Source organism: Lissotriton helveticus, chromosome 4_1 (assembly GCF_964261635.1).
Source record: "Lissotriton helveticus chromosome 4_1, aLisHel1.1, whole genome shotgun sequence".
NCBI classification, from domain to species: Eukaryota; Metazoa; Chordata; class Amphibia; order Caudata; family Salamandridae; genus Lissotriton; species Lissotriton helveticus.
The window spans coordinates 1,633,365,697-1,633,392,799 of NC_136063.1; the positions used below are offsets into that span (position 1 = coordinate 1,633,365,697).

At 47.7% G+C, this 27,103-nt stretch overlaps 1 protein-coding gene across 1 annotated transcript in view; it reads right to left on the reverse strand.

Annotated features, from left to right (window-relative positions):
• MLH1 (mutL homolog 1) overlaps window positions 1-27,103 on the reverse strand; it is a 440,315-nt gene that overhangs the window by 253,609 nt on the left and 159,603 nt on the right. Inside the window, exon 8 of the mRNA XM_078685874.1 lies at window positions 11,114-11,202. Within this exon, the coding sequence (XP_078542000.1) occupies window positions 11,114-11,202 (89 nt within the window). The remainder of the gene's footprint in view (window positions 1-11,113; window positions 11,203-27,103) is intronic.

Here is a 27,103-nt window from a genome sequence, read left to right on the forward strand (position 1 = left end):
TATTTAATATAAAATGTTGACCTGATTTCCCGGATCAGTAATCTCTTGCTTTCATACTAACTTTATATTACAAATTATCAGTGCGTGTGAGTGCGTGCGTGAGAGAGAGTGTGTATGTATCTGTCCGAGTGTGTGTGTTTTATTTTCCTCATGCTGTACTTGGACAGTAATACCCTCTTTTCTATTGTCTAAAAAAATAAAAAACCTTTTTATTTTGTATATTATAGAGATATGTGATACTGTCTGAGTTTTTATTATTTCTTTCTTTCAATCAAGAATTGTGGAATGTTATACTACTTGTGACTGATGTTGCTGAGACAGGATATGAGAAAGATATGAGAATAGAAAAGGAACTGGATGAAGGAAGAGGATGTCCTAATAAATGAGTAGGGTTCTGGTCTGCACAAAGGAATGTTTAAATCCACTTGTAGAGGATGCCGCACAGTCAACCATTTCAAATTATTTTCCATGCTCAATGATGCCACTGTCATTCTTCTACCCTATCGCACACTTGGAAAATCTTAAAGGTACAGATTTCTTAGGCAGGGTTCTTGCCATATTCATGGTATGCAAAGTGAACAAGCTACTTATCTGCGGTAATGCTCTTTCTGGTGAATATTCCGTTTAAATGCAGATTCCTCACCTTGTAAATGTACCCATGTGCCAGACTGGATCTGGAAATTCAAAATCCTCCTGCGCACATGTAAATGGGGTCATACGACTTCGCATCAACTTCACTCTGGAAGGGGCAAGCGGAGCCATACATAAGTGCCACCCATACTCACAGATATCATTTTATTTCGCAAGCTTGTCTGTGACCTCAGATCTCAGACAGCGAGCCCATCCACCAACTGGAATAGCTATTGTGCAGACTCCTAAACTTAGACTTTTTATAATGGAAAGAAGGCCGTTCCAAAGAACAGGGAAGCGTAGGTGTGTGAGTTACTGGTGGCTAGCAATCCAAGAAAGCTCAGAGCCGTCCTCACTGAGGCACAGGCCAGAGACTGAAACATCTAGATCAAAATCCTGAATGTCCTGGACTCGTTGGTCCGGAGAAAAGGGCAGAAAGTGCACTGTATCCATGATGACTCTGCGAAGAAGACTTTGCAAAGCAGTCCGGTGTGACTTTGGTAGGTTATTTGAAAACCCCACTGATGTCATGAGGCTCACAGTCATCTGGAGGTGGTCTGCATCTGACTGTGGCTAGTCCGCCTTGAACAGCCAGTCATTCAGGTGATAGAAGAGTTATAAGCCCACTCTGTGAAGATGGGCAGCAACCACCGGCAATACTTTTGTTTACATACAAGGGGCACTGTGAACCTCAAAGGGAGAACAACGTACAGCAAGTGCACTTATTCCACCTTGAATTGCAGGTTGCGCCTGTGGGCCTGCAGTACAGGGATATAAAAATAGCCATCCAACACCACCACCCAGTCTCTGGGATTCAGGGCAGAAAGGACCAGAGCTTCCGTTATTATTTGACACAAGAAAGTAGCAGGTCTAACACCCAGTCCCTAGTTCCGAGGCCGGTACCCTTTCTATGCCTCCGTTAGCCAAAATACACTGCACTCCTGGCGTAAAACAGGGAGAGGGTATGCCGAAAGCTGCTCTGATGTAGCTGGCAGGAGCAGTGGGACAAAAAGGAATAGCAGGTCGTAGCCACGTTAGACAATTTGAAGAACTCACCTGTTGGATGGATGTTCTGCCATCACTGAAGGATGCCGGTCTGCCTCGAAGGGCACACAAAAGAGGTTTGAAAGTCGTTCCGTAGGGACTGGCCACTGCCCGGGATGGCCAGGGCATTGTCTAGTGGGCCACGGCTCGACCTCAAAGAAAATGGGAGGCCTGCAGTATGTGGTTGGGGCCTGAACTGATGATATGCCAAGCCCCTAGCATATCATAGAAAAGGGCAAAACTGCTGGGTGAATTGCCAGACTGGTGCCTAAAGCCCACAAGGGTGTGCCAGTGCTGGGAGAAAGTGGTCAAGGATTTCATCAGCCTGCCGACCGACATTTGCAAAAGTAGTACTTTCTTCCTCTGCTGGCCCAGGGAAGAAACTAACCCAGTACTGGGCGAGGTATACAACCCAGAGGCATCTTGCTGATCCATATACCAATTGTCTTCATGATAAGTTGTGGAAACTCTTCTTCATCCCCTTCATTGTCGTCTTCATATAGTTATGGTGCCAGCACAGAGGAACCGGTGCAGCTTTTGGTGCCACATCTGAAGTCTGCATCAATGCCGAAAGCAGGTTCAAGAGGCACAGACCGTGCTGAGGACAGATCTGCCAGTAGTAACCAGACTATAGGCCTCTGCAGCTCCCTGTGATCAAAAGTATGTCAGAGGGAGCCAAAAGCATGCCAAAGATACACATCATGGCCTCTCAAAAGGCTTCAAAGAGGTGCTGCGGCGTCGCTGACAGACCTGGGTACTCAGGGTGCATTGGGACCAAATTTGGAATCTGCTCCTCACTGAGATGCGGGGAGGACAGGGACACATGGTGATGCTCTTGTGCTTTCTGTCGAGAACAAGAGTGGCGGGAAGGACCTCAGTCCTTCTTAGATTTCTTATGCTTCTTCTTAGACTTACTCAAGACTTTTACTGCAAAGAAAATCCACCACGGATTCGACTTCGAGAGCTGCAGACGGTCCGTACTCTCGACTTCAACTTGGAGTGGGAATTGTAATTAGTATTATGGTGTTTCACCACATAGAGTTTGCTTTACGTTCTTGGATGGCCTTCAGATGTATCTGGACACGGTGGTTGCAGGCCTTGTGGTCGTGCACCGAACCTAACACTAGAAGCACATCTATTCTAGTTCTGTCAAAGATATCTGTTCCCAACAGGCCCTACAAGGTTTAAACCATATTGCCTTAGAGGGTGATGTGTTCCCTTGCACACTGGTAGAAGTTAGGGGAAAAAGTTTCTTCACTAAGTGAAGAGGAGGAGGAGAACTTCTGATCTGCATCTGAAAAAGTGGAAAGAATGGAGCGGACGTCACTGCACATGGGTGGCACTTGTATGAGGCTCCGCTCAATACTTCCGGAGTGAAGTGGAGTTATACGAGGAGTCAAACAGCATCACTTACCGGTGTTAAAAACACTACTTTTGAGTTGTGGGATTCTGTCTGGCGACTGGGGATATTCACAAAATGAGTAATCTGTGGACAGAAGTATCCATCCCCTGGGAAGCATAGTGACTCACCAAATCCCATAGCCAACCTCTAATCTACAAATACAGCTGTTTTTCCAAAAAAGAAAGAAGTTAAGATAGCCACAATCCGAAGGCCAAAGAAGTTAAGCATAAAACAAGCACAACATTTATAAGCCCCTTAAACTGAAGTGCTGGATGCCTTATGTGAGGAAATGTCTATGTATGTTGTGCAAAGGTTTTAATAAGATTAAACTCACCACCTTCCTTCCTCTACCTCCTTCCTTTCTCTAGTTTCTCCACCTCACCTTACACCTCACTTGTCTTCTATTTCCATGCATCACCCACAAATCTACTCATGGCTTTGTCCTACCCTAGCTCTCTTCTCAGTCAAGATTAGAGTAAAATATCATAAACACGTTCTGAGTACAAAGATGGCGAGGCCACAACAAAGCTATCTAAACCCAGTGTAACCGATCAATCCAAACTTCAGCAGGGTCCTATAAATCAGTGCCAAGAGAGTATGCATAGAGGAGTTATGTTTAGGACTTGTTTTTGAAAAGTTCACAGCTTCCCCAAGTGGAATATCATGTTGCTGAGGAATCAACTGGATAATGATAGACTAGGAAGAGAACAGAGCTGAAACAGCCAGGTTTTCAGTTGCTGTCTCAAAAGAATTTCAGTGGAGCAGAGGCAAACAGACAATCTCCCATGTCTGGATAATCTGATGGAGGGAACTTAAGCAACATGAAGCTTGGTAGAGTGCAGACTACGAGTAGGGAGGTCCAAGTGAATGAGCTGGTACATGTAAAGAGGACCCCTGTTGTGGAGGACTCTATCAGTGTTACACAAAACTTTGAATGTAATGAGCTTGGCCTAGGTAGCAAGATTAGGTGTTTGAGATGAACCACAAATGACCGGTGGCATGGAATATTAGTTAAGAGTCATTCAGCAGTGTTCTGGCCCACCTGTAGTTGTTGTAGAAGATATTTTGAGAGCCCACTGTAAAGGGAGTTGCTATTGTATAGTTGTGCTGTGGTTAACACCTGGAAGATGCTTTTACATTTGTTAGTAAGTAACAAGGAGAGTATTTGTCAGACCATTCCAAAGCAGTGCCTCCCAAACTTTAGACCAGTGACCACATTTTTTGAACAAACTTTCATGAACCACCTACCTTAAATGGACAAGAGGCAGAGTAATATTTTAATGTAACTAAAGCATTTTGAGGTAGCTATTGCCATTCACAGACAGCACATATTCTATTGAGAAAGCCACTAAACCTGCACAGAAATATGCTGCACACAAATGGCAATGTGTGGAAATGGGGTTTCTGTGAATATTTACCATTTTCCAGTAGTAAGTAAAGTATCTTGATTTGTTTTGAGCCTATTAAATCTCAGTTTCCAGCACACTTCGGAGTTACAAAACAATGCGATTCATATTTGCGTTCCTAACTGCTGAATGCCTACAATTCATTTGCGGGTATCTACATTTTGTTGTGTGTTGTAAACAAATATATCCTACAGACTTTCCTTTCACACTCCCTGTACTCCAGCAAGATTGTGACATGATTACATTTACAAACTCCTCTCACTATGTAGTCAGAGAAATAAAATTAAACACCACTACCCAATGGTAAAAGAATAATCAGCAATTTGATCGGAAGACATAGCATGAAATGTAACCTCTGTCTTTGGAACACCGGCAAATCTGACAAGATAATCACAGAATTTAAATTAAAGGCATCTTTATTTTTTGCTCGGACTTTCCAGACCCACCAACAATCTGCTCACTGCCCACCAGCAGGTCGTGACCGACATTTTGTGAAACATCACTGTTGCAGAGCATCCTGAAGCATGTGGTAGCCACCTTTGTGACATGGCTTTTTTTTTAACAGAAGAATTAGAGCCTAGTGTCGACCCCAAAGTCATTAGTCCATCACCAATCAGGAGGCCATAATGCAGGCTACCAGTGGGCAAATTCTCCATTTAATCTCTGTTAAGCTTGAGGCAACTTGCATACAGCTGTCATACAATCCTGGAACTGAGTGGAAGTAGACGAGGAGCTGCCAGATACTGTCAGGCTGAGCTGTGAGCCATTCACAGAAGAAAATATAGAGATGAGGAAGAATTGGCCAACAGCAGCAAGAGATAGCAGATGCATATCACACAACGTGGGCCCAATGGGGATCCTTGAGACACACTGCAATGCAATGCATCGGGAGACTGAAAGGACTTTAACAGCTTAGGATCGATCACATAAAAAAGGAGAACGACTCTAACTCATAAAGACAACTGATCAGAGTAAAGTTTGAACAAAAGTTAGTATATGGGCCAAGAGGTAGATAGATAAAGGGCCCTGGAAAAGGAGAAGGTAGGTGTAATTTAGCTGTTTCTTGTTCATTGAGGAGTGACTTGACTTTCTCAATTGTCATCAACCGTGATATCCATCCTATATAAATACATCCATCAGGGACATCTTAAGGGGGGCGTGGCCAAGTACGCGATGTGAGAAGACGTGCCCGGGCTGAGCTCCAAGCGAAGCTCCCCTTCCACGGGCTATTTCTCCTACATTTCCTGAGCCACCGGGCCCAAACTTCAACCGAGTGCACCCGGGGACCGGATCAGCCACCACAGCACTTTTCAGACGGATCGGAGTACCTGACCCGCCGACCGTCGACTGCCGCGGCAGCTGCCCGCCCAGGGCTCACTTCCGGTCGGCGACCCCATCTACCTGAGGCCGGGGATCCAGCCCAGCGAGGTAGGCCGCAACAAGTGTGCACTCCCCGGCGCAATCAAGTGGGGGAAGGAGATCGCGCCGTAACACCGGCTGCCCCCCCGCGCTCCAGTTACGCAGGGGCCCCAGACACGACGGTAAGGCATAACGACCTGGCTCGCATTGGGCTGCGACATCGGCCCACCCTGCCAACCTGCAACTGGGGACATCCTGCCAGGCCCTGTGAGCGCCGGAGAGGGATTGCACTCGACCGTTTGGGGGCCCACTCGGACAGCGCTACCCCTGGTTCCCGGCAGGCTACAGCGAGGGCTGGCCCGCTCTGCCCCCCGGGCCCCCACACTCACCCACCGCCTAGAGACAGGCCCAGCAAGGGGGTGGAGACCGCATCGCCACGCCCGATACCCCCCGGCGAACCCTCTGCTCAGGGATCCCAGAGGTTGCAAGCAGGCACGCCACACTGGCCCACAGCGCCCTGTGCCACTGACCTACCTCACCTGCCGGCGCTGGAGACTTCCCGCCAAACGATCGTGCTCCACTGTGTGGAGACCCACACTGTCGACATCGCCCCTGGGCCCGAACGACCAGCAACGGGGGCTGTGAGGCCCTATCTCCAGGATACCTGTACCCGCCCACTGCCCAGAAATAGACACTGGTCAACGCCGGACCCGTCTAATACTGAGGAGCCCGGCCCACACGCGCAAACTGCGGCCACGTTGAGGCGGCCCATCTGACAATCGGCCCTACACTAGGGGGACCTCCCAGGACCACGCGGGTGAGAACCCAGAGCAGCCCCGCACACTCCGCTTCAGCCACCCCGGTACTGAACTTCACGGTGCCCCCACACAACGCTTGGTGGCGTCTGGGATCGCCAGGCGGAGCGTGCCTTCCCAGGCCCGCAGGACAGACGCAACCGGAGGGACCAAACGGCACGACCTGGAAAACCACCGCAAGGCGCAGCCGAGAGGTCATTTGCATTAGAGACATTCGCAGTGACGGCTGATACACTTGGGGATTTTCGTGTCAGACAAAGGACTGCTGTCTTGTCCTCCCCAGTCGGTGCCGTAGTACCAAATCCTGTAGTCCTGCGGTGCAGTGGTCCCCCCCCTCCTGCCTCGCGGCCCACACGCCACCCGGCACGGGCGGAGCAGACTGCCTGACCAGAAGAGGCCAGCGCGCACAGGCCCCAACAGTGTTCATCGCGAGAGCCTGCCCACTCGGCTACCTACCTGTGCGACCACCCACATGTCAGGGGGGACCAGAGCAAAGACCGGCACCGGTGGGACTCTGAGCAAAGGAAAGATGGTGAAGAACACAGAGACTGACCAAACCGCCTCCAAACTGGACACTATGCTGGCGGCCATGGAACGCCTAGAGGAGTCCATGCAGCTAACCCGTACGTCACTAGAGAACAGGATCGATAAGGTGGCTGTGGACCTGACGCTCCTTCGAGCGGATCACAAGAAACTGTCCGACCGCACCACGACCTTGGAACAAACGATGGCAGAGACCACACCCAAGCTGGCGCAGACGGATAAGCACGTCCGTGACTTGCTCAACCGGGTGGAGTTCCTCGAGGATAGGGCAGAGGATGCAGAAGGACGGGCCAGAAGAAACAATGTACGCATAGTAGGCCTGCCGGAACGATGGGAACGGAGGGAGACGGCGGAACATATGGAGACCTGGCTCAGAGAGCTACTGCCGGAAGGCACACTATCACCACACTTTGTGGTGGAAAGAGCGCACAGGGTACCATCCCGTCCACCCCCGGAGGGCTCCAACCCGAGGCCAATGCTCATGCGGGTGTTGAACTACCGTGACCGGGATGCAATTCTCCGCGAGACGCGGAAACTGTCGGACGTACAGGTAGACAACGCCAAGGTGATGTTCTTCCCTGACTATACCATACAAGTCCAACGCCGACGTCAATCGTTCCTCAAGGTGAAACAACGGCTCAGACGCCTGGCTCTCAAGTACTCCTTGCTGTTCCCAGCACGCCTCAGAGTGGTGGCACAGGACAAAACCCACTTCTTCGATACTCCAGGGGCGGCGGCGGCCTGGCTGGATTCGGGAGTAGATGCGAACTACGAACCCGCGCCGAAGGAGCAACGCCGAAACCGAGGTACACGCAGGCGGAGACAACGACACGCCTCGAGGGTCGAGTCGCCGACCACGGGCGCGGAAATTGGCCCCACTCCAGAGCAAATGCAGTCTGCACAACGAGAGGCCATCCGAATAGCAGCTGAGATCAGCGGGTCACAATCACCCATCCTGATTTCCAACGCAAGCCCAAGATCACGCGGGAGCGAAGACGACGACTTCATGTACGGACTGCCAGATGACCCGAATACAGAGGGCCTACCGCATGTCACACCCCAAACATCGGATCAGATAGTATAAGCAACCCTCATCAGCCTAGCCCTGGCTAGGCCACTGCTACTGGCATTTTGGAACAGTTTCTTCACTTCCAAAGCTGACCCAATCGGAGATCCACATCGGCACTTTTGGAGACCCCGGCAGCTGCGTCCAGTCCCATCTCCGGGATCTAAGCTCTACACCCGAACCCCTCGCCTGCTGGCCCGTCACGGAACCGCCGTGACACCGGGAGAGGAGGCGGAGCGGTTCCACTGGCACACCACCGGGAACAATAAATCTGGCGGGGTGGACGGACCCCTAGAGGTGAGTGCCCCCCCCGAGGGAATAACTGATGGGATCACCCCCCCCCCCGGGGCGGGCTATCCGTGACCAGTAACATTGGGAACTCTGACCTGTCTGCGGACATTGCCACTGACTTTTTGGTGCCCTTTGAAAACAATGCCCGTGGTGGGGAGCCGCCACGGCTCTCTTGGCGATTTGAACTAACTTGTTCCACCCAAGTGCTGAACTTCGTCATCCCCCCATTGAACTAACGGATTGATTAAGCTCGATAGAGCGTTTGGGCGACGACTTGTTCTGTTGTTGCCCTTTTGGTATTCAGTTTCTGTTAAAGTTCTTCCTTTTGAGACTAGTGTTGACACTGGAGTGTTACAGCGTGCATCCCTGGGTCTGTGGAAGAGGGCGAGGGGAAAAAATGGTCACTGTTCGCGGCTGCTGTACATGTGTGGGTGGGGCGGGCTGGGGACCGGGGAGGGGGAGACGGGTGCTTGGGCGCAATGAACACTGTGATGGCTACGGTTAAATTTTGTACCTGGAATGTCAGGGGCATGCACACACCCTCACGTAGATACCAGGTGTACTCATACCTTAGGAGACATCAGGTCCAGATTGCACTACTACAGGAGACACACCTGGTCGCCACTGAGGTAGCCGCACTTCGCCGCAGGTGGAGGGGGCAGATACGGTGGAAAAGTGCCACCCCACCGCGCCCTGCGGACTGGCGTCGCTCTCTTGGCAACTGGGCCTGTGCGGAGAGTGTGTCTCTACACAGAGAGGAGACCGCTGGCCTACGGAAATATCCGATCGCCCAAGACTGGGACGCTACCCTGATCGCGTACCACCAGGCGTGCGCCCAGGTCGGTATAGAATACCATCCCGACGCGGACTAGAGAGGGCCCAGTTAATTGCTGTCCGTGCCCCCCCCCCCTCCTTCCCCCCCACTACCTGCCCCGACTGCTGTGACCCTCCACAACGAGAGATGTCCCCTGCCGCTCCTCGCCGCGGCCCTTCCCCCCCACAGCCCCCCCCTCCACCGCCCTGCAGCCGCAGCGACACCACATCCTCAATTACCCCCGCTCCTACGCAGCCCATATAGGGTGCACCACTCATAGCTAGGGTTCTAGATTCACTCCCACACGCACAAACACTAGTCCAACAGTTGTTGAAATGTTTCTCCCTCCCCCTCTTCTTTTACTTCTCAGTTATATCTTTTGGTTGACGCAGAGATTGTTGCTGCTGTACTCACGCCAATGCTTGATCCCCCTCCCCATTTCCGTAGCACGCACTGCCAGCTGAATGCTTCCAAGTACAGAAGGCGGAAATCCAGCGACCCATGTGACGACGGGGGTTATGATCCTGCCCTTGCTCACTACTGTGCTAAACGGGGAACACAACTTAAAACAATGACTGTTGGATTTCATGACCACTCTGGTCCTTACGCAGTGCTACGAGCCACGAGCACTGCAGCACGAGCCATTTCCTGGCACTGCCACTTGCGCACTAATGCATCTCCACTGGCTATTGTTTATTTTCACTCATATATGATTGACATGTCATTGTGTACTGCTGGCCGAATGCCGTTTGTAGTAATGCTTCATTGTTATGACATTGTATGATTACTGCTTAACTCCTCTGTGAAACTAAATAAAGTTTAGGACCGCTGGTCTTAAAAAAAAAAAAAAAAAATCAGGGACATCTTAAGGATTTTTGGGGGCCCTGGGCAAAATGTATTTTAGGGGCTTCTGTTCTCAGCAACTTTGAATTTATGATCCAATTTCAGCTCCTTCATGCCCTCTTTAGCCAGGTCAGAGACAGTGCAAACGCACACTAGTCCAAATTCTAAATGTGTTTACTTCTAATATTCATGGATAGTGACGTGTGTTTTTAATATTGTAACACAGCAGCGGCTCACTAACATTACTGCAAATAATCTCTGTGACACCCTCCCATTTCTTATACGTGTGGTCCTGCTTTGATCTAAAATAACTGTTTGTATGGATGTTGCATGAAGCATAAACATAATATTTCGATGCAAAATGTCCTAATAGACTTGCACACATCAGCCACATTAAAATTAAATTAATGAAAAAAGGTACTTAATGCAATATGTTTATGAATTATTTAAGGTCATCAAGGTACCACTCGGCAGACTAGAGCTGGCTCTGTCAGGGCCGCCCCTGAAAAGCTGGGGCCCTGGGCAAGAGCCCACATTGCCCATGCTTTCAAACGTCTCTCATCCGTGCACGTGTGGCCCCACTTCTCCAGGTGAATGGTTGCTTGCTGCATTCCCGAAAGGGAACCAGGGTTCGGGAAGGCTAACTACCAAATAATTCAGTTATTCCCATTTAAACACACCATAGGTATCTTGAGATTATATCTTGATTAGCTTCTTGTGAATGTGAAGTTCGATACCAACAGGTGATCAACTGCAATTGGGAGAACATACAATTCATACAACAGAGTTCAGTAATGTTATCGAGGATCTCTCTCTCTCTCTCAAATTGAAGACCAAAGAAAACACGCTATACATATGAGCAGAATGAAACAGAAAAGCATGGGCAGAAAATTGGCCTACCTACTAACAGCACTCCCAAAGATGGAACGTATATTGTCCACGGTTGTTGCATTTGCTAGGGTACGGACATCTGCCACAGTCTCACCTTGCTGAAATGAAAAACATGTTACATTTTAAAAGCAGCAGGTCACGAATCAGTAAAGAACCTTTACAGGTGAGCAAACATAGCAGAGAAGCTTGGACGAGATAGGATGATTATTTTCCTGGGTAACTAAGGCGCTTCTCGATATTCGGTGCACTTTATAAAGGATCTCTATATTAGTATTGAGTGCTTAGAGAAGGGTTAATCATCCAAATTACCCCAAAATTATGATCATAGATCATCAACAGTTTATGCAAATCTCTATCACACCAAACAAAATTCTATTTTACAGTACACAATTATAGCAAAGGAGAACACAATATTATTCTTCAGGGATCTTTAATGTGTAGTATCTCGTATGATTTCCGCCAGCACGTGTTTCGTCGTAAGGGAAATACCCACGACTTCCTCAGGGCTTTCTTTAGTCAGCGATTATCAATGAGCCTTCTGACTGGTTATATTTCCGTCCCAGCCTAAGGGTGGCTGGGTAAAGAATAAGAATGTTCAGTGTCAATAGTGTACATAAGTATCAAGCCTCTTGAATTTATGAGGATTTCACCGACAGATAGGAGCGCCGTCACGGCAGGAGGAAAGGCTGCGGTGCTCATGCTTGAAGCACCGTTTGGTCAGACGCAATATTGTCTGAATGGTTAGCACTGATTCGTGCTTTGGTCCTCACGATCCCTATTAATAAATGTGGTGAAATCCTCATAAATTCAATGGATTAAACCCAGATCAGTTGACTGGGGGTGAGTGTTTGTATTGTCAATGCTCCGTCCATCACCACCTTTGCTTTTTCTTTGTTCGCCCTAAGTTGGCAGGGTATGCTCAGACGTGAGTCCCTTGCTCACTTTGCCACTGGAGTCAAGCAAGCCCGGCTAAAGACGGCTGTAATGCCAGAAACCGGTCCTGGGAAGCTTGATTCCGGTCCAGGGAAGACATGGCTTGGCAGTTCGGGCTGGACTGTTCCCATGAGGCACAGGGTCAGACTGATTTGCATATAGCCATGTCTGAACTGGGATGGCGGAGTGAGCTAAAAAACGGCGATGGATTAAACCCAGATCAGTTGACTGGGGGTGAGTGTTTGTATTGTCAACGCTCCGTCCATCACCACCTTTGGTTTTTCTTTGTTCGCCCTAAGTTGGCAGGGTATGCTCAGACGTGAGTCCCTTGCTCACTTTGCCACTGGAGTCAAGCAAGCCCGGCTGAAGACGGCTGTAATGCCAGAAACCGGTCCTGGGAAGCTTGATTCCGGTCCAGGGAAGACATGGCTTTGCTGTTCGGGCTGGACTGTTCCCATGAAGCACAGGGTCAGACTGATTTGCATATGGCCATGTCTGAACTGGGGTGGCGGAGTGAGCTAAAGAACGGCGATGGATTAAACCCAGATCAGTTGACTGGGAGTGAGTGTTTGTATTGTCAACGCTCCGTCCATCACCACTTTTGGTTTTTCTTTTTACATATATAGTACCACTTTAGTAGGGACTTTCAAGTACATTAAATGTGCCCATTGGGTGTAAGCCAATTTCACCATGTTTAAAGGAGAGAACACAAGCACTTTAGCTCAGATTAGCAGTGGTAAAGTGCACAAAGTCCTATGGCCAACAAAAACGAATTCAACAAAAACAGGAAGAGTAAGACAAAAGGTTTGTGGGGGCGGGAAGACCACTCTAAGGCTAACAGGTCATACATGTGTGTGCCCTAGCTGAAAGTGGAAAAAAACACCCAACCTCCATGGAGTTCTCATCACTATTGCGGAAGAACCTGGAGAGACCATCAGCATTAGAATGGTCTGACCCAGGACGATGTTCCAACAAAAATTCCTATAGGGAGATTGACCATCTCAACAGTCTGGGATTCTCTTTTATTTTTCCACAAAGGTTTTTATTTTATGCTTAATAACCATACAACAAAACTGTTACAGGCTTGCTTTAGTACTCATTGCAGCTTGCAAGCTGCATCTATGACAGATCTAAATAGCACAATATAGCATATGTTTCGTTTTTATCTTCAATCAAGTCACAATACCTTACACAGTGGGAGGTGAGTTTGGAGATAATCAGTGACGGATTTTTTTTTAAAACATATTTTTATTGGCATTTTTAGTTTACCATGACAATTTGTAATACAAGACATACATTCAAGTAATATACTCCATCTGTTATAGCCAAGTTTACCGTTAGTTATATGTGAAGCCGATTGGTAGGCCTTGTGTCAACGGTGATAGTTGGAGCAGTGTGAATGCCGTATAGAACAGGGGTGTAAGAACTGGGAAAAGGTACATGGAATTACAAGGTAAAAGTATCGGATGCGGGTCTGGGTGTTGTGAGTCTCATCAATCAGCGCAGCCGTGTACTGTTGCATCGTGGGGCTGGTTACTATTGATCCGATATCGGAGCTTGAGCACCTAGGGTGATGGGGTGCGTGGTGCGACTTACAGCATTACAAGCGCGCCGACGGTGAGAGTCCAATGTATGCAGTTGTGTTTTGCGTCGGTGGTTGAGGGTCTGTTTGTTTGGGTGTGCTGGCACCCAGCTCGTCGCTGTGTGATGATTGCTGGAAGCGGTGTAACAGTAGGGCCCACTCCATGGAGATGGGGTGTTTACGTATACCCTTGACCTCTTCCTCGCGCAATGCCTCCTCCTCTGCGGCCGCCCATTTGTGTACAGCTGCCACCCATGCCGCAAGTGGGGGGCCCGTGGGGGATCGCCAGTGCATGGCTATGCTCCTCTTGGCTAATAAAACAGCTAGCGAGGTGAAGCGAAGGTGCACTTTATGATGTTTCTGCGTTCTGAATATGCCTAGCGCACTAGCCTCCCAAGTGTTTAGAAGTGTGAGCCCCGTGAGGTCTCTCAGGGTATCATGAATATTTTGCCAGAAGGACCGAATTGTAGGGCAACTCCAGAACATATGCTGAAAGTCTGCTTTCGGAGAGTGGCATCTGGGGCAAAGGAACTGTGTGTCAGGGTAGAATTTTTGCTAGCGCGCAGGTGTGAGATACAAGTTTATATACCCACAGAGCGTATGTTTTTAAAGCGTGCATTTCTGGACACCTTTTTCGTGTATTCAAGGGCTCTGACCCATTCTTTCTCATGCAGTGGACGCCCAATTTCATCCTCCCAGGTGGTGGGTAAAGTCGTTAAGGGTGTGTTTGCGAGTTCTCTGAGTGCTTTATAAAGCCATGTGACTAAGTGTCGCCCTACTCCCATGTGCAAGACCGTATGTATGACCGGATGTGTGTTCGGCTCCCCAGCTAGGAGATTGTGATGTGGGCGATAGCTCTCGAGGAGTTGGTGATACAGTAGGAACTGGCCCCGGGAGACCGTACTCGTCCATAAGACGTTGGAATGATTTGATCTGTCCGTCCTCGAATAAGGACTCCATATCGGTAATCCCGCATTCCGTCCATGCTGTTAGCATGTTAGTCGTGTAATAGTTTTCGCATCTAGGCTAGCCGACTAGCGGGAGCATTGGGGAGTATGGGGATGTCCCTGGCGACATGCGATGCACTCTTAGCATACATTGGCGTGCCACTGCTACTTGTAGGTGGTAGGTACGCCGTGGCTTGGTACCGTGTAGTAGAAAGCGTGTGAGTTCTGGGACAGAAATACGACCAGTGGTGGTGTACGTCTCGGTGTGTCTGCCTGCCATCCAATAGGATAGCCATTGAAGTTGTGCCGCTAGAAAATAGGACTCAAACGAAGGAGCCCCCAGTCCTCCCTGGGTAGTAGGTAACTGCAGTGTCTTCAGTGCTATTCTATGCCCGCCAGACCCCCAGATTAATGTGCTAAGAAGGGAGTTTAGGTCACGGAAGAAGGTTCTGGGTGGGATCACTGGTAAGTTCGTGAAGTGGTATAACAGCCGGGGGACCATTATAATTTTAGCCAAGGCCACTCGGCCGATCGGGGCCAACGGGAGTCTGCTCCAGAATCAGATTGCCGATCTGATGCCAGCGAGTGCCTTACAGTGGTTGCCCTGAAAGATGTCGGTCGGGGAGTGGTATAGGTGGATCCCAAGGTATCGGGGGCTTCCGCACTCCAGGACACCTTTTGAGTGCCCATCCATATGTCTCGGGGGGGGGGGGGAGCAGATTCGAATGGAAGGGGTATACCGTGGATTTGTCCCAGTTTACCTTTAGCCCGGAGGCTTCCACAAATTCCGTGAGTGTCGCCCAAATAGGTGTCAGATCGTCTGTGATGTCCCGTATGTATATTAAAAGATCGTCGGCGTACATAGAGACCCTATGTACGGTGTCCGCAATAGGGATGCCCCGGTGTGCGCCCTCTTGTCGTAGTCGTATGGCTAGTGGTTCGACCGCAAGGGCGAAAAGGAGAGGCGAGAGGGAACAGACTTGCCTCGTGCCCTTTCGTACCGCGAATCCAGTAGAAATGAGTCTCCCTATACGGACACGTGTGGTGAGTTTGGTATATAGAAGTCGTGTATACGCTAAGAGGATGGGGCCGACATTTGTTTGTTGTAGGACTGAGAATAAATACTGCCAAGTGAGGGTATCGCAGGCCTTCGCAAGGTCTAGGATGAGAAAGGCTGATCGGGGATATGTGTCACTCACCTGATCCTGAACATGAAAAATGCGACGTATATTCTGGGACGTGTTTCTACTGGGGACGAACCTGCATTGATCCGGATCGATCAGGGGGCATATCATTTGTGTGTATCTGTCCGCTAATACCTTCCTGAGGATTTTACAGTCGGTGGAGAGGAGCGTGACGGGACGATAGGATGCCATGAGTTGCGGGTCTCGATGTGGTTTCAGGAAGGTAACGATTACCGATTCCCTGAGAGATTTTGGCAGCTCCCCCTGTTCGAGCGCGGTCGCGAACATCTGTACTAACCGAGGGACTAACTGGAGGAAAAAGTCTTGTAATATTCCAGTGGGAGCCCGTCCAGTCCCGGTGCCTCGTTACAAGCTAGGGCATGTAAAGCCTGGGTAATGTCAGTGGATGTTATCTCCGTGTCTAGTGCCATCATATCTGTCTTCGTAACTGTGGGGATCATTTGGGGATCTAGTAAATGATCGATTATGGCCTGCGCAGTTGGGGTCGGGTTGCTATATACCTCCTCATAGTATTGTTGAAACGCCAGGAGGATCTCGTCCTGGGACCGCACCAAAGTGCCCGAGGGTCAATGACTTCAGTTATAGGTTTCATGTCTGTGTCCTGTTTGGCCAGCCATGCTAGCAGCGTGCCTGTTTTATCGCTCTCTTTATGCATCCGGATGGCATATGAAATTATACCGGCGGAGATCAGCACAGGCCGCTTGGTAGTCTGTTTTGGCCTTGGCCGTGAGAGCTACCCTTTCCTCGGACAAATCGTCTTGTTTAGTGGCCGTGGCGAGGAGCTATTCAGTTTCAGTGAGTGCCTGCTCTAGCGTTCGTCGGACCCCTATCATTTGCTTAATACACTCTCCCCGGGCCACTACTTTAAATGTGTCCCATTCCACTAATACAGAAGAAGCCATGCCTGCATTGTGGGTGAAGAAGTCTTGGATGCTTTGCCCTTGGTCATGTTTAAAGACCTGATCTGTTAGACAGTCTCGGAGTAGGCGCCTGGTGGGGACTGAGGGTTGTGGGGGTCTCCAGCTTAACCGCAGTATATGGGCATCATGGTCCGATACGATCCTACCCATATAGTCTGTGTATAACATTTTGGGGAGAATCACCGCGTAGCATAGGAATCTGTCCAAATGTACCCGTAAGTTATGTGGGATGGAGTGAAATGAATATAGTCGGGTTTGTGGGTGGTTCAGTCGCCATGCATCTGTGAGTGCCAATTGAACAGTCTGGGATTCTCACCCCTTACTTGCATGAGCCATTTGAGGGGCCTGTGGTCTGTCTGAACCCAGAAGTGAGACTCAAACAGGTATTGTCTCAGCTTCTTTGGTGCCGAGAACACAGCAAAGGCATCCCTCTCAATAGCATTCTATTGCTGTTCCCAGGAAAGTCAATCAATCAATCAGTAATTTTGGAAAGCATGACTACTCACCACGAGGGTCTCAAGGCGCTGAGTGGGAGGGGAGGTGAGGGTCTGAGGTTCAGTTGAAGAGCCAGGTCTTGAGGTCCTTCATGAATTACAGTAGGTTTTGACTGGGTGTGAGTATTTGATTGGTTCAGATGCTCCGTCCATCACCACCCCCTTATGCACCGCTTTGGCCGCCATAAGTGTGGCAGGGTATGCTCAGACGTGAGTCCCTTGCTCACTTTGCCACTGGATTCAAGCAAGCCAGCTGAAGACGGCTGGAATGCCAGAAACCGGTCCTCGGAAGCTTGTTTCCGGTCCAGAGAAGGCATGGCTTGGCAGTTCGGGCTGGACTGTTCCCATGAGGCACAGGGTCAGACTGATTTGCATATAGCCATGTCTGAACTGGGGTGGCAGAGTGGGCTAAAGAACGGTGATGGATTAAACCCAGATCTTTTGACTGGGTGTGAGTATTTGATTGGTTCAGATGCTCTGTCCATCACCACCCCCTTTTTTACCGCTTTGGCCGCCATAAGTGTGGCAGGGTATGCTCAGACGTGAGTCCCTTGCTCACTTTGCCACTGGATTCAAGCAAGCCGGGCTGAAGACGGCTGTAATGCCAGAAAACGGTCCTCGGAAGCTTGTTTCCGGTCCAGGGAAGGCATGGCTCGGCAGTTAAGGCTGGACTGTTCCCATGAGGCACAGGGTCAGACTGATTTGAATATAGCCATGTCTGAACTGGGGTGGCAGAGTGGGCTAAAAAGAACGGTGATGGATCAAACCCAGATCTTTTGACTGGGTGTGAGTATTTGATTGGTTCAGATGCTCCGTCCATCACCACCCCCTTTTGTACCCTTTCATGAATTGCAGCAGTGATGAAGATTGCCTGAGGTGCAGAGGCAGGGAGTTCCAGGTCTTCGCAGCAAGGTAGGAGAAGGATCTTCCTCCAGCTGTGGTCTTGCAGATCTGTGGGATGGTTGCCAGGCCCATTTAGGCAGAGCAGAGATGTCTGGTGGAAGTGTAGAAGGTGGGGCAGTGGTTGAGGTATGCAGGTCCAGCGCTGTGGATGGGTTTGTAAGCGTGCGTGAGAACCTTGAAGGTGATCCTTTTGTTGACTGGTAGCCAGTGAAGGTCTCTCAGGTGGCCGGTTATGTGGGTGTGGCGTGGGATGTTCATGATAAGTCTGGCGGAGGCGTTCCGGACAGTCTGCTGTTTTCTGGGAGTTTTGGGGTGGTGCCGGCATAGATTGTGTTGCCATAGTCAACATGCTGACGAGTGCATGGGTGACCGTTTTCCTGGAGTCGTGGGAATTCACTTGAAGATCTTACTAAGGAGGCAGAGCGTGTGGAAGCGGAAGGACGAAATGGTGTTAATTTGCCGAGTCATTGACAGCGAGGAGACCAGGATGATGCAGGTTTCGTCTGTGATCCGTGGGGGGGGGAGGTGATTATGAGCGCTGCAGACCACCAAGAGTAGTCCCAGGCAGAGGGGGAGGAGTCCAGGATGAGGACTTCTGTCTTGTTGGAGTTAAGCTTGAGGCAGCTGTCCTTCATCCAGGTGGCAACTGCCTTGATCCCTTTGTGGAAGTTGCTCTTGGCGGCTGTGAATTCGTCTGTGAGGGAGTGAATCAGCTTGGTGTTGTCGGCGCAAGAGACAATGTTGTGTGTGGCTTCTGACGATGGATGCAGGCGGAGCCATGTCGCGGTTCAAAGGGGTGAGGCTCAGGGAGGATCCCTGAGGCACTCTGCAGCTGACCTCTCTGGGTTCTGAGTTGAATGGTGGAAGTCTAACTCTCTACGTTCGGCCGGTGAGGAAGTGGCAGATCCATTCTAGGGCTTTCTCATGGGTACATAGAGTCTTGCACAGAGGGTGCGGTGGGAGACTGTGTTGAAGGCGGCTGAGAGGTCCAGAAGGTTGAGGGCAGCAGTCTAGCCTCCGTTGAGGAGGGTGCGGATGTTGTCTGTAGCGACGAGGAGACCGGTCTCAGTGCTGTGGTTGCTTCTGAAGCCCAATTGGGAGAGGTCCAGAAGAGTATCCGCCTACCCACAGATGCTAGAGGTTGTTTTAGGCCCTCCTCATTCAACTGTGGTAAAACAGCCACTAAGCCATGCTCTGAAATATCTGTCTGCACAATAAACTCATTGGAGAAGTCAGGAGCCTTAAGTACAGGTACCATACGCATGGAGTCCTTGAGGGAGTCGAAGGCTTCGTGACAGGCCTCAGTCCAGATCACTTTTTGGGCTAATTCTTGGAAGTCAGCTCAGTTAAGGGGGCAACAATGGTGCCTCTTCGCTTGACATACCTCCTGTAATATCCAGAGAGACCAAAGAAGGCTCTCGTCTCTCTTTGAATTTTGGGGCGGTGGCAGGCCAGGATAGTCTCAATCTTGGTCCCCGTCCACAATGTGGCCCAAATATGCCACAGCTTCCTGACCTATCTGGAACTTTCTGGACTTTATGATCTGGCACGTCTGCTGCAGGACGTGAAGCACCTGGGTTCATATAGTTCATATAGTACCACTTTACTAGGGACTTACAAGTACATTTATTGTGCCAACCGGCTCTAATTTAACCATGTGTAAAGGCTAGAGCACAAGCACTTTAGCACTGGTTAACAGTGGTAAAGTGTACAGAGTCCTAAGGCCAACAAAAACGAATTCAGCAAATCAGGAGGAGTAAGGCAAAAATGTTGTGGAAAGGCCACCCTAATCTGACAGGTCTAACACCTGTCAAACAGGGTTATTTTAACAGCTTACACTGCAGCAGTCAGGCTGCAGTGTCAGCTTGAAACTATGTTTACATTGCCACTGTAGTGGATGGCACAACAGGTGCTACAGTCCACAAGAGGCATTTCAACTTTCAGGCCCTGGGTGCACTTTCAACAACCTATACTAGAGAGTTATAGGCAGTTTAAAGGTTGTAATTAGGAATACGCCAATTTAACCATGTTTAAAAGGGACAGTGCAGGCCCTTTCTACTGGTGAGCAGGGTAAAGTGCACAGAGTTCTAAAACCAGCAAAATACAAATAGAGTCCATCAAAAGGTCAAAAATCCAGGGAGACCATGCAGAAAAAGTTGAATTCCTACACCAGGTAAACTGACGGGGTTTCCAGCAATTCCACAGAAGCAAAGATGAATGTTCCACACACTTCCAGAAAAGAACACCTGGAGAACTGTAGTACGTCCTCACAAGTAGTTATTCACTAAAAGTGCGGGGAATAACTATAGAGTGACCACCACTCTTCCCCAAATGATGTAGCAGAGGTATTCTGAAATGAGCAGGCCAAGGATGGTGTGCACTGTGGAACAAAAAAGGAGATTTTCATATATCTAACATACACTTTTTTGAGAGACCATTAGAGCCATGGATATATATACTGAGAACCGTGCCTCACTTACCCAATCATCAATCCTGTTTGCCCGAAGCAAAGCCTCTTCATGGAAATATAGCCTTGAAAAATAGTTGTCACCAAAAGGACTCAGGGATGACAAATAGGGGCTATAGCCAGATGTACCAGGAAGGGGCTTAAAAAAGAGGATGTAAGCAGGACCACACTCACTCAGAAATGAGGGAATTTTCAGGGAGTAGTAGAATCACCCAAAAGGTAAATAAAATGTGTCAGGGGATCTCAGACACAACACAAGCCTAATACAGGAATACAGATCCCTAAGTCGGGCTGTCCGGCTCTGGGGAGGAAGAGCGGAACAGCGGTGAACTAGTGATGATCTCAAGTCGGGCCGTCCGGCTCTGGGGGAGGAAAAGCGGAACAGCGGGTAAAAACAATAATAATGGCGAGACGCGTTGTCCAGCCCCTGGGGTAAGAGCGGAACAACCGCACCCTCGCGGGAAACTCGAAACTAATTTGGAAAAGGCCAAACAGGGAAAACAGAACAGAAGGCGTGACAACAAGGAGTATCATGCACACGAGAGCCTTCTGAAACAGTCTAGAGCGGTCCTCCACCAACGTGAAGCAACGGTCAAGAGTGTCGCTCCGTTATAAGCAAGAAAGGACACTGGGGCAAACAAACTCGTACCGAAACAGAAGTTATTTCTCAAAGAACCTGAAATCTTGTTCAAGACGCTGGAGAAGGGAAAGCAGGAATGAAGGACACCAGGACTAGGGAACCGGAAGGGAATGAATAGGGGCGTGGTCACGACTATTAAGCAGTTACGACTATTAGGCGTTACTGCGGGGACTGGCTCTTAGATGAATCAGGGACGTCTGCAAATTACGGGTTAAGGAAGAAGTGTAAATCACGATCTCACATACATCAATGCAGGTCTCGATTTCACAAAAACGAAAAACTAGATCCCTTTCCTAACATAAACACCATGTAAACCTGTAGCCGTGTGTCTGCCCACTATTTGTAAGTTGGCCAAAATAGTGGAGAAAACGCAAAGAAACACTTAATAATTAAAAGGAAGAGAAAAATGAAATTACATGTATGTTAGTGTTATCTAAAGTCTAATTTTTATAATCAATGTGGTGGTGATAGGGATAGAGAGGGGTCAACATCCCTTCATGGCCTAAGTTTAAAAAAGAACCTTGATGGACCAAAACATGACAATTTTACCCGAGCCACCCTACCCACTAATTGATTCTATCCATGAGTGGCTGGCGTGTGCCCATGATAATCTTAGAAGTTAGTGTCTGTCCATGCCCTGGCAGAGTGATGTATTTCTGCAAAGTTAGGGCCCTTCTTCTTGGTGTGATCGTGAGTACCTGAACACTACCTTAAATCTCACCATCATGACTCAGTCTGATGAATTGTCCATGCTATGGCATTGTTCTTAGCAGATCATGTCTCCAAAGTTCCATCCTGTCGGCAGCCCGGAAAACCAAATATGCTATTATCCTGGACTATCACTCAGACAGAGCAATGTTGACTCCTTGCAGACCCCCTGTTTCTTCTTGAGGATCTCCCCACTCCTTTGCACACATGAGGTGGTCTAAGCTGACCAAGTGCTCAGTGGCTTCCTCGATCTCAGAGCTCCAGCCAGTTCCAGACTTCCATAGGGTTATTAAAGAAGTGAGGTTTTCCATCACATATCACTAGCAGCTTAGTTCAAAATAACATGAAGTTAAGGTTGATGGACATGAGCTAGACATGTTTTCTTAAGTGAGGACAACTGGGTGATGGCAGTATATTGGCGGTGGTGCTTGCATAATATCAAGGAAAGACAAACAGAATTATTTATACTTCAAACCAAAGAATAAGGATGGTCAAGGAGGAGAGGATACCATGGAGGTGAGGATACCATGGAGGTGATGGCTGGAGAGTTGATGACGGCCCAAGAAAAAAATGACAAGGTCCAGCGTCCCGATTATGAAATAAACTTGACAGGTAGAAACATCATTGGTGGTGAAGGATGTATATATTAGGAAGATAGAGGGCAGGTGTCTGAAATGGAAGCTAAAGTGTCCACACTGGAGTCACAGATGTAGGATGCCGACAGGGCATGGTTGCGGTGAATATGAATAGAGTCTCAGGAAACAGGTGTATCAACAGGGACCCTATAACATAATGTTTAACTGGAAATGAAAAGGGTGGTGCTGCAAACCATCAGCAGGACACCCAACAACTACGTTTAAAGGATCTCTGCCCTTGGGGCCACTGCTGAAATGACTGAACTGATTAGAACTTTTTATTTATTTATTTTTTAAACAGATTTAGCTTGTTTGGACCATCATCAGAAGTGCCTTCGCCTGCCCTCAAGCACATGAAGATAGCAGGCATGTGCACAGGAAGTATGATCCAGCGTGGTGGCAAGAGAAGAAGGATGTGGCAATGGAGAGAGTGTGGCTGTAGTGCTAATGAACTGGCCAAACCGAGTAATACATTGTAGCAAGTGCTTTTTGTTTTAGATCCAAAGGAGGCAAAATCTTTCCTGGGAGTAGTTAAAAAGTCTCAGTGCATGGCAGTTAAAGATGCAGGTGCCAGTAACTAGGATGTGTTGCTGGATGCCTTCTTGGTAGCTCAAATGTTTATGGAGGTAACTGATATTCCAGTGAAGGATTATGCTAAAGAGCAAATCAAGGGTAACGACAACAGCAGGCAGGTTGGCCAGATTCGATAGATAAGTCTTATTATTGTAAAGTCTGATACAGTCTTTAAACTGAGATATCCTTTCTTTTTAACCCCAAATAGCCAAGGTTTTCATAAACTGCTTTTCCTTTTTCAGGTTCCAATGGTCAGGCAGGTTTTTCTTTAGCTGTTCTCTCCCACCAGTGAAATGGTCCTCTCAGAAAAGAACCAGTGAATATTAGAAATGAATGAAGAGAAAGTAAGAAAAAGAACAGAAACATGTTCGCACTATGCAGTCTATGCAGATCGAATAGAATTTTCGTGCTTTTTATGATACCTTGATCATTTTACTGAGAAACTCACATCTTAAGCTCAAAACTCTTCTCAACCTACCTAATTACTGTCAGATTATTTGAACTGATTATTTGAACTGTCAGCTATTTGAACTGTTAATGATGTTTACATATTGTTGCATAATACTAATAATCATAGCATCAACCCTGATAGACATAGTATCGATGCAGATGTTTAATTTATTTTCTATTTTCATTTTTTTTCATAATTTGCATTTTCATACCCAACTTTATCATCACTGACTATTAATCTTGCAGTTTTTAGTATGTTTAGCAAATAGCACAGTGATTTATCAGAGTAAAATGCTTTCAATCGCATGTAACTTTATTATTCATTATTCCCTTAACGTCTTTTTCGAGAGTCTATCGCTCATACCATGTGATCGGATCTCGATCCAATCAGAGCGCGTCTCTTACACTCGCTGTATTTTTCAGTTTCTTAAAATGCCAGATTAACTCGATTAGTTTAAGTTCTTATATTTATGGGATCCCCTGACTGTTGTTGATCATTTTTATCCTCGAATGATGCTCTAAACGACCATTTTTATAACTTTGATTAAGAACTGTTAATCACGTGACCATCTATACGATTCATAAGAAGCAATCCTATTGGCTTCTCATAGAACCAGTCTTTTCTGAAACCCGGAAACTCATTACGCGTCTTTAAGAGTAAGTTTGTCCGAGTGATCTTTGATTGATGTTAGCGGTTTAACATATCGCCAATCATTCTATTTTACAGAGCTAAGCATAGAGTCCCCTTTTTACTTATTGAGTTTTTCATTCTGGACGTTAACTTGAAACTTTTCATTTACGGCTTTTGGATGTATAAGTTAGCCATGAACATAGTACCGGACGTTAATAAAGAGTGATATCCATTTTGGAATTTTCACATACGTATTCCTACAGCGATGATCTATTTAACGATATTCATATCCTGGGATTTAGCTCTGATTAATGTTAAACACCCCAATTAAGTATGTGCACAATACATTTATGTTACTCCACTTGTGAATTCCAGATGTTAGAGCATTTATATTTTAGTTTGTCAGGCTTAAGCTTTATGTTATTTCACTGCATTGTACATTGAATGACTAATGATTCGCATGCATTTATTTTGAAAAACCTTTGATGTGATGTTCTGAACGCTAAGGTCCTGTATGTTTCTTTACAGACCCCTGATGAATGGTTAATTTGATAACCCGAAATGCATTGGGCACAATGAAATGTAATCCTTTTCATGACTACAATGAATTTTGGAAAACTATCGATCTGAAGAAAACTTAATGATCAAATAAAGAAAGAATGTGATAACACCATAAGTTTTTTGTGGAATTAATCAAGAGAGAAAAACATAGTGAAGAAACTTTTTCGTTTCATGTCAAAGGAGCGCGTCCTTTGTGATAAGATTATCACAACACTCAAACGCACTATGCAGTCTCCCAAATCAGCTCATGCTTGTTTTATGAATACATTTTCTTAATGCCCATGTCTCCTTGCATGTGTATTTCCTTGCTTTCTTTTTTCTGTGTTTCGTTCCTTACGCCTTATTTCTTTTTAGACTCTAGAAACTCAAATAATTCTCCATCTCTCAATTGCCTTGGTTCTTTAAAGGGCCTTTTCTTGTGGTAAGCAAAATTGGAATTTTATTGTAACATAAATGTTAATTATTGGTGTCAAAATCCTTAAGTACCACTATGAGCTCCTCTTTAATATGTATATATGAGGACATCTGGTAAAGTAAGAAAAGTTCAGCGAAAGAAATAAAGTTTCGGTCTCCCCCTGTTTAATCTGCTCTTTTCCGTTTCCCAGTCACTCCATTCTCTAGCACACGCATGGTTTAGCCACGATGTGTCCTCAGATCTTGATGGCACTGCAAGCAGTCACTAATGGAAGCCACCCTTTCTCTGTCCAGGAGTCCTCCGGCTCACCTTAGATATCAGAACTCAGGGCCCTTTGGTAGGCGTCCCAGTTACCAGGCTGATAATCTGATTCCTCCTCCTCTTTGATTTGGGTAAGCGCTCATCATGGCCTTTCAAGTGGCAGTTGCGCTCTTCTCTGATGGTCCCCTTGAGGTCTCTTTTGGTGATAACATCTAGAGTCATAGGATGCCCTCCTTCGTCCTGCCAATAAGTCCAGAGTCTCCACATTTATACCTCCTTCCTTCATGTCCCTATCTAGACTGTCTTCTCTGTTTAATTTTTGCTTCTATAGTAATTTATCTGTCCTCCTTGTAATAACTTGTTTTCTCTTTACACAGATTGCGTTGGTATTTGCAGTTGCCTGGAAAGCTGATAACATGATTGTTATATGAAGGTTCTCCCTTTACTTTTATATCCCCTCACTTTTCTTATATTGCCTCAGGATAACAAAAACTATTTTTGTGATATCACTTAGGTAACTTGATTTCTGCCAAATCGATTCCCTAAACTGTAGTTGAAACAGAGTTAAGGTTGACTAATACATAAATATGTTAACAGTGACTTTGCCATAAAAACTAAAAAGTCATAAAAGTCTAGCGTTAAGATGTACCACTCACTTTGTGTCACAATTCACTGTACTAAGTTAACCTCAACTCATACCCTACATGCAATCTTTGCAACGTCATGCACCTTTTCAAACAGAAGGTAACACAACACAATAAACAAACCTTGATGAAGTACATTATATGTCAAAATAGCCACCATGACATGTCCATCTTCTAATGTGTGCATACACACCATAATACTGCAACACACCAACCATCATGGGCCCACACCCTGATGCCTGGAACAACACCTGGTGCCCACCACACCCTCAGAAGCACACCCACCCCAACGGACCACACATGCAACCTCGGAATCATCCTGGACTCCGAACTCAAAATGGACCGCCAGATCAACTCCGTCGCATCCTCCTGCTTCCACACCCTCCACCTCCTACGCAAAGGTGTCGCACACACCCTCGTCACAGCAGACTAGAGTACGGCAACACACTCTACGCCGGAATCAACAAAAACCTCACCCGTAAACTTCAAAACATCCAAAACGCCACCGCCACACTAATCCTCAACCTGCCACGACACTGCCACATCACCCTGCACCTGCGCACACTACACTGGATCCCCACTGAGGCAAGAATCACCTTCAAGATTCTCACCCACACACACAAAGCCCTCCACAACACTGGACTAGCATACCTGAATAGCCAACTCGCAATCCACGCACCCCAGAGGACCCTACGATCGGCCCAGCTCTCCCACGCTGTGGTCCTCACACCAGGTAGTCCAGATCGGGAGGCTGCTCCTTCTCCTTCCCCGCTGCCAGAGCCTGGAACGCCCTCCCGCTCCACCTCAGACAGACAACATCACTCCCCACCTTCACAAGGGACCTCAAGACATGGCTCTTCGATATACCTCCTCCTTGACGGACAGGACCCTGCGCCTCCCCCCCACCCACCCCCAGTGCCTTGAGACCCTTACAAGCGAGTAGTTGCGCTCAACAAACCCATGATTAATTGATTTATATAGCCATCCATTTAACATCATATATGATGGCACACACATTACATGTCCGAAT